At 36.3% G+C, this 8,883-nt stretch overlaps 1 protein-coding gene across 1 annotated transcript; it reads left to right on the forward strand.

Annotated features, from left to right (window-relative positions):
- Positions 1 to 656: 656 nt before the first annotated feature.
- Positions 657 to 2,509, forward strand: LOC113700863 (uncharacterized). The gene is made up of 2 exons (XM_027221299.2): positions 657 to 1,034; positions 1,831 to 2,509. The coding sequence occupies exon 2, from the start codon at positions 1,867 to 1,869 to the stop codon at positions 2,272 to 2,274; it is 408 nt and encodes a 135-aa protein (XP_027077100.1). The 5' UTR covers positions 657 to 1,034; positions 1,831 to 1,866; the 3' UTR covers positions 2,275 to 2,509.
- The last annotated feature ends 6,374 nt before the right edge of the window (positions 2,510 to 8,883 follow it).

Genomic DNA, 8,883 nt, shown 5'->3' on the forward strand with positions numbered 1-8,883 from the left:
CTTAATACATTACTAGTTGTTCAAAATCACTTGTAGCTAGTTTGGGAGTAAGAAAATGAAAAGAGCAAAAAGGTTTTGAAAGGATAATAAAATTTTCCATTATCTGGGAGCAAAAATGTGAAGGAAAAGAAAAGATTCGGAAGGATTTTATCTCTCTTCAAGTAAAGAAAAACTTTCCACCCAAAATTGGTCAAAAAGGGAAGGAAAGTGCGAAAGTCCTAGTGAATTCTCGAATATGACAAAACTACTTTCAAAATCTCAATACAAAAAATTTTAATTTTTAATGAGTGCCCCCGCTACAAAACCTTCACCAAAACACCTCCTTTCACTTTATAGAAAGAACATATTTGTAAAGTAATTTATTTGAATATCTTTTCTTTTAATTTGTATTCAACTTACAAACAAAAAAAAAACCTACTCACCTTCTTTTCTTTATTAAAACTTTCAAAGAATATTAATTCCATCATTTCTTTTCTTTTCTAACTTACCCTTTCTCTTCTCTTCTTTTCTATTCTAAACTCCCAAACTAGCTATTAATCATTGAATTGGTATTTGGAAACAAAATTAATTGTTTTTCCTGTTTTCCGAGCGTACCCCCTTCCACCTTCGCTTTTTATCCATTCTCAATCTCACACGCCACGTCGAAGAAATACGCACACATACACAAACACACAGTCACACATACACTGAATATCCAACACAGATTGCACAGTACACTACTTTTGAACTGCAACTGTCTCTAACTTTCTATACCAACCCTGCAGAAACCAATCTTCTCACACTTCTGAGCTGGTCTTCTTCCCATCAAATTTCAATATCTATTTCTTGTTCATACTTGTCGTAACTACTAATAGAGTTTCTTGATCTGGGCTTTTGCTATTTTTCATCCTAAACCCATATTTCAATCCATTTTGCTCAATTCCTAGCTGTTAACAGCTTGTCATAGAAAAAGTTCATCTGGGGTCTTGGTGGATTGGAGTTTTATCTCAAGATTTGGGAGATTCTCACCAATGGGTCTTCTAATCTTGCAACTGGTGAGCTCAATTTGTATTGGAGACTCTGGAAGCGAAATTAATTGTGTTGAATTGGATTCTGGGTTATATAGTTCCTTAGCTGCACTGAATTTATGGATCTGGGCTATTACAATTTGCTTCAAGTTATTAGCTTTTCTTTGATGAATTTGTAGATGATTTTGTACATATGCTTAATGATCTGATTAGACCTGTTACTGTTGAGTTCTGCTATCCGACCTGGGAAAAATTCTGTCTTTGACATGGTAACAGTTGTAATTTAAGGTTTGTGGTAGAATTTTGTACTCTTTTAAATGTGGATTTCGGCTTGGTCTATTCCAAATTGGTAGGATTTTTTTTCCTTTAATCTTTTGACAGTTTCATTGTACTCGCATTTTCAATATTAAATTAGCTTGAGATGCTTTTACTTAATCAGATGTTGATTAAAAGGATGTACCTGTGATATTCATTTCAGCAGCTTACCACCTGAATTGGCATTTCAGATAATCCTTTCTATTTCTGCAACTTGTCACATTGACTTTCTCCCTTAGTAACTCTTCATATTGGCAATATGATTTTATAGCCAGGTTGAAACTTGTTAAACAGAGGAAGATTCTCAATTGATAAGCATTTTTATATGAGTATACATAAAGTTTACATAGGAGTGGAATATGTATGAAGTTTCAAGATACGTTGTTAAATTATTTTCTTTAATTTCTTCTCCAGTGTTCACAAAATATGCATGCATTCTTGTGATTCTATGTTACTATAGAAACTAGAGGTTAGTGTTGATTTTTAAATGCTTCTCTTCATTTGGCAGATGTATGTATCATGTGTTTGATGTTCTTTGAGCGTAATGGGTAGAGGCCGAGGAAAGGGAAAGAAGCTAACAGTGACTAACAATGATGATGAAAGTGGGGAGGAAGAAAAAATTCCTGCTCAGAAGAGAAGGGGAAGACCACAGAAACTCCTTAAAGATGAGATGGATGAAGAAGGTTCTGAGAAAATAGAGTTGGAAAACAGTGACGACACAAAAACTGGATCATCTAACAAAGAGAGTAAAAGTTCTTCTGTAGACAATGTAAAAAAGAGGAGACGAAATTCTCTACCAAAGGAGAAGATTGATTCAGGGAAGGAGGAAAATGGCAACGGAACCTTGTCTGCTTCTGGTGAACCAGTCAAGTATAATGGTTTTCGGAGTAATGGGAACAGAAGGAAAAGCAAGCCTCGTCGAGCCGCTGAAGCAGTTGTTGAGTGTCAATAACTGTAGGAGTTGCTGCAACAGAGATTAGTCAATTCCTTATTCACCAAAGCAGACAGATCTCCTGCCAGATCCTGGATTTTGTTATTTTCCTTGTACTTTCGTGATTTTGATAGTCCTTTGTTGGAAAATCCTTTGTGAATTTCAACTGAAAATCAGAACTGATCAAGGTTTCATCACCATCCTGACTGTCACCTTTATTCCCAGATATGAGTTGAATTGTCTGTTGTTATGCGCATGTGGTTTCTTTCTCTGTTCTAAGAGTTTCATATCAGTGCCTCTATGGTATACGCTGAATTCCCAGAAGGCAAATTTTGTTCTTGCAGATGCTCCTCTTTTGTCCTAGACTGTACAATTTATGACCTCAAGTTCCTAAATATTTTGCTTGTTTGATTTGAAAGACTAATAAGAAATATTGTTACAAGTTGAAAAGTTCTCTCAGTGTATTTTTGCTTTCATCAATCTCCAAGTTATGTTGATTCATTTCTATGGTCTGTGGACACAAAATATTGATCTCTTGTAATTGATAATGTCATCTACCAGGGAGTTGCTGCTGTCCTTTGCGTTCTTTTTCCTTTCATTTTGAGTCATAATGGATGTTCTGTTCTCTATAACTATGGGGAAATGCCACATCTCTGGTCTTTTCACTGCACATACAAGAGAACCATTCCCTTTTCCTCGGAAGTTAAAATTGTTGTGCCCTTGTTCTGGATATGATTACGTTTGTTCTGCACACCTACAATCTGTGGTTGCATGCTGAAATTGTTGTACTCCTGAATTTCAGAGCAGTTGTGCTCTTTGTAAACTGCCGTTGAAGTTGTGTTAAGTGGTTTCAGAATCATGAATTGAAAAGTTTGAGCATGGATGAACTTAATTGTGGAAGTTGCTTCTAATCATGATGGTCCTTCAGCTGGAATCTGAGTGGCATTACCCTTGCAGCAATCAATGCTTTTATACTTCGGATTTGAGTAGTCTATTTTTTCAGTCAAAGGAAAATATTTTGTGTCTTTGTTTACAAGAAGACTTCATTCATTCCATAGATTTATTTTAGGTGCAAGAGCCTTTGGATGTATAACTTGTTTGGTTTGAAGTATTTGCATTAGCTTAAATTTGATTCGAGGCTTATGTTAACTGGCTTTCCTCTGTTGAGCTAGAATCTAGGGAATTACCTACTCTGAATCTGTGAATGAGCTTTTTTGTTCTGAAACGATGGTCATAGGCTACCTACTAGGTCATGAGTTTGAAAGCTTTGATTATGTGTAGTCTGGATGTTCAACCACTAAAATGGTAGAATGTACCATGTTTCCTTGATGGTCATGGGCTACCTACTGGTCTGGATGTTAAACTACTAAACTGGTAGAATGCGCTATGTTTCCTTGATGTAGTGTTGCCAAACCTTCATCTGTTACTGATTCGAGAAATCGTGGTGATTTAGGTTTTAAGATTTGAATACTATTGAGGATGTTCTCATTTTTTTCTTTTGGAAATTTTCCTGTAGATAAAATGTAAAAGTAGTCGACTGCAAACTAACGGATTGCAGAAACCATAAGAAAAAGAATCCTAAAAAAGTGAAGAATCCAAATAATACAGTGCAGCTGGAATTGCCATATTATAGCTGTATATACTATATATGACCTTCAAAATCACCCAAAGAAAAACAATTGAATTCTGCATATACATGATTAACTACAATCAAGCACATAAACAACTAAAGAATTGATTTAACAAACTAATTAACCATCTATAATCATGGAAATGTTTAGACCTTAATCAGAACAAAGTGCAACCACAGCTGTACCATTTCTTCAGGCTTCAATCCTCTTCACAATATACTTCATAATTGTTCATATACTTCTTTTTGAACTTTATTCTAGATTGAGCAAGTGATGCATGACTCGATTAAAAGGGCGTTTATTATTTCTTCTAGTTTGTTATGGATGTTGAATTTGCCTCTCTCTTCTTCTGTCAGGAACCCATGTTGGAGAACATGCTACACTGGAATTGTTAATCTTTGAAGCCCAGGATTGACATCTGAAAAAGGCAAATTCTTTTCAATCACCAAAAACAGGGTCCTCTGCCGCGCCCAAAATTGTTTTTGTAATTGTTCAACACCAGTGGAAGTTGTGGTTGTTTTTTTCCCTCTGGAGGAGGACTAGAGTCACCAGTTTGCTGCGTCGTCACTTGATCATGAATATTGATCACAAGAAGTTCTTCTTAAAAGTCTTCATCTTTCTTTGCCCACACAATTCCTTTGAGGCTGTTGATTTTTGCTCAAAGAATGGTTCTTGATAAAGAATGAGCAAACTGAACTCAGTACTTTTTGCCGACCAAACCATTCTTTTTCCCTTATCCTCCAAAGCATTCTTCAAAGGTACTGCCTATTCACTTGATGGACAAAGTCCAAACTCATCAGCAGAATTCTTCTGTCTTTGGCAATCTGGTTCTAGAACTTCTTTGCAAAAGAACCAATTTTTTACCCTTATTCACCAAAGATTTCTTGAAAGGCACCATTTTTTTTTAAATCAAGGGACAAAATCAACTCATCTTGAATGGAAATGAACCTTGCTCTGCAAAGATTAATTCTCTTTCGAGGGCATAGGTGAAAACTTAAAACCACCATTCTTGATTTTCCATGTGATATGGTGATCAGAATTCTAGAAACAAAAATGCAAATTTTTAGCTAGAATTAAACAGTATATTTCAACAATGAAATCTGAAATTCAAATTCTCATTAATTGATCTAATTGAAGTAACAGAGCTACAGAAAAGGTGGAACAGGAAAGAAGGGTAAAAAATTAATTAATCAACTCATCTTGAATAGAAATGAACCTTGCTCTGCAAAGATTAATTCTCTTTCGAGGGCATAGGTGAAAACTTAAAACCACCATTCTTGATTTTCCATGTGATATGGTGATCAGAATTCTAGAAACAAAAATGCAAATTTTTAGCTAGAATTAAACAGTATATTTCAACAATGAAATCTGCAATTCAAATTCTCATTAATTGATCTAATTGAAGTAACAGAGCTACAGAAAAAGTGGAACAGGAAAGAAGGGGAATTGAGAATGCAGGAAAACTTGGCGAATAAGGATGAGAGAGAAACCTCGATAGAGCAATCTTCGCCAAGTTGCATACGCAAAACAGGATCCAAAATCTGACGAAATACATCCAATCCTACGACGATACAGCTACTGCAAATAAGTAACTCCAAATCATCCTGCTTACATTGTGAAAAGCGAGCAAATGGAAAGTGATAGCTTGAGCCAAAGCTTCACGCATGCACTGCTTCTTGGCGAAGTAAAGCGTGATCCAAACTCGCGCCTTCGTCCCCAATCTTCCAGTAATCAAACTAGGTCTCTCTTCTCGGTTTCGCGCCTTCGGTACAAAATAGCAGAAATAACAGCATTTCAACCTACCCTTTCACCATTTGGGTTTTGTTAATTTCCTTAAGCTGTTTGTCTTTTTGGAAGAGCATTTACCAAGAGAAAATAGTTGCTTTAGTTCCTTATCTAAATGGATCTAGCTAGATTAGCATTTATCTGAGTAGTAATTTTAAGGTATACTACTAGTATCACTCTGTAGACAGCATGGCAGAAGAATTGTAGAAAGGGTAAAATACAAAAACCCCCTTGTGTTTTGGGGTTCGGTCACGATGCCTCCTCATTATTTAAAAACCCTCACATAATTCCCTTGTACTTTGGATTTCTTTGAAACTTGGACAGAAATCATCCAAATTAGTGGAGTTTGAATGCACGCATGTGTCAAGCAAGTTTCAAGAACAAGAGTATATATGCGGCTTAGTCGGCCATTCACAAGACAATAATATATGTTCAAATGAAGTTTATTGAAGATTAGAGTTTAGGAGCTTACAACGTCAAAACTTGCTTGATTGTTGATCGAAGCTTGCTCCCAAATTTAAAGTCTAAACTAGTTTGTATTTTAGAGAGAAGGAGGAGGATTTCTTCAACTTAGAGAGAAGTGAGTTGAAGGAATTGTGGCTCTGTTTGGATTCACCTATTTTTCAAAAACTAGCTTTTCAAATATAATGCCATAATAATATATGAATAAAAACAACTCCAAAACACCTTATCCATACAATATATAAAATACAACTCACAAATATACAAAAAAATTTTAAAAAATTAAATTTTACAACATCTTCCACCTATCATCACCCACCAACCCCACCCACCATTACCACCACCCCCTCCTTCTTCGTTTCTCCTCCCTCTTCTTTCTCCCTCCCTCTCCTTACTCCTCCTCTATTCCCCTCCCCTCTCTCTCTTTCTCGCCACCCCTGCCCCTCCCTTCCCCACTCTAATCTAGCTTCAACTAGATTGTGATAGGGAAGAGGGGAGGGGAGGGGAGGGGAAGGGCCAGATCGGGAAAGGGGGAAAGGAAGGGGCGGGGGGTGGCGAGGAAGAGAGAGGGGGACGAGAAAGAAGGAAAAAGGAGGTGGTGGCTATTGTGGATGGGGGTGGTGTAGTTATGAGTGGTAGTGTTAATTTTTAAAAAGGACTTTAAATTTTTTTTAATTTTAAAAAATACCCCAAAATATATTCCAAAATTCCCTGCAAAAACACCACATCAAATCTCCCGATCTGGCCCCTCCCCTCCCCTCTTCCCTATCACAATCTAGTTGAAGCTAGATTAGAGTGGGGAAGGGAGGGCGGCGGGTGGCGAGGAAGAGAGAGGGGGAGGAGAAAGAAGGAAAAAGGAGGTGGTGGCTATTGTGGATGGGGGTGGTGGTAGTTATGAGTGATAGTGTTAATTTTTAAAAAGGACTTTAAAAATTTTTTTAATTTTAAAAAATACCCCAAAATATATTCCAAAATTCCTTGCAAAAACACCACATCAAATGGTGAGTTTGAGGGGTATTTATAGCAAAATTTTTGTTTTATAACAGTACTTGCTATAGTATATATTACATATAGTGTTGCTACAGTGTGCGCCACAGTGTACAGTATAGTTTTTACTGTCATGTTTGCACAGTATCTTGCCGGATCTCTATTGTGATTTTCAACATTACTGTTTACAATTGTTTATTGTTTGTACAACTTATTAAATTTGTGAGAAAATTCATAACAATCAACCTCATGTTGTTATAGTCCATCAAAACTTTCTTCTAAGCTTGAGGACTCTGGTTCTTGTTGTGAGAACCCAGAAAAAAAAAATTTAGGCATTATTTTATTCCTGTGCACCCGTTTTCTTTTATTTTCTTTATTATATTACTTTTACCAACATTTTATCAGTAAATATAGTTTTTAAATAATTTTTCTAGTATAAGTTAGTTCATGAGAAATTAGGAGTGTATATTGGACGTGGGACCCGTTAGTGCATTAAGTGAGAGAAATTCGGCCAATTAGGTTAAATTTTGCATAAAGGGATTTAATTACTAGGTGCTAGGAGATAATTGGAGGTTACCTAGATGGATTAATCACGAGGAGACAAGAAAATGACTTCTAGCAACAACAAAGTGCCAAGTGTCGAGTAGACTTGCCTAACTTTCTTTAACTTTACTAAAAGACAAATTTTGACCCAAATCATCCTCATTTCATGCTCTCCTTCGCCAAACCTCTCTAGAGGGAAAAGAAAAGAAAGTTTCAACCTTTCATCTTCTATTCTTGCACAAATCTTGAAAACCAACCGATTATTTCGTGAATTAGTCCACAAAATCGACTTGCTAGGGGAGTTTGAAGGACTTGGTGGAGTTGTTTGGGAAGAAAAATCCCTAAGCTACTACCTTTCTTGAAGAGTTAAGGTATTTTGCTTGGAACTCACTCTTTGTTCCTAATAATGGCCAATTGGTGCCTTATGGTAGCTAATTAGTTGATTTTATGGAAGATTTTATGGATTAGAGTGAAGTTAGCTAATTTTCTGATTTTTGTGGGAATATTTCTGTTTTCCTATGATGGATATGGTTGGGCTTGAATTGATGGTTCTAAATGCTGTTAAATAGCTCTCTTGTGAATTAACTATGATTAAGGGGTATTGTGACCCTAATGAAGTATATTGAATGGCTTATGAATTGTTTGGGTGCTTGTGGTTGTTTTGGATGCATTTTAATGGTTGATTGTAGGTTGGAAAAGCTGAAATTTTAGGGGAAATGCTGTCCAAATGTCTAGGGTATTGGATTCTTGTGAGTTGGGTTGAGTTTGGATAGAAATGAACGGTTTTAGGGGTTGTTTCTACTTTTAACCCTAAATGTTATATGTTTTTCATTTCCAAGCTATATTTGGTTTTTACGTTAATAGTTTGTTTAAAGGTGTATTTGACTCGTGTTCGAGTCTTAATTGTACTTTCTGTAAGGATCGAAGACAACCAATCGATAAGCAATTAAAAGATCGCAATATAACAATAAGTAAATAAAAGGGAAAGAATTGCAAACCAATTAACTACCCAGCTCCTCTTGAGCTTCAAACAAGCTACTTCAAATTGATGAATTACAATCACTCTTGTGTACAAAGGAAGGTTCACCTCCTCCTTGCCCCGAACTCCCTCGGTCAAGCCAGGACGTTTTACTATCCCTCAGGACAACCCTCACAGAGCTACACTCATGAAGTATTCACTCACAAATGAAAAGCTTACAATGAACCTCACACCACTAAGACT

Source organism: Coffea arabica, chromosome 1e (assembly GCF_036785885.1).
Source record: "Coffea arabica cultivar ET-39 chromosome 1e, Coffea Arabica ET-39 HiFi, whole genome shotgun sequence".
In the NCBI taxonomy this organism is placed as follows: domain Eukaryota; kingdom Viridiplantae; phylum Streptophyta; class Magnoliopsida; order Gentianales; family Rubiaceae; genus Coffea; species Coffea arabica.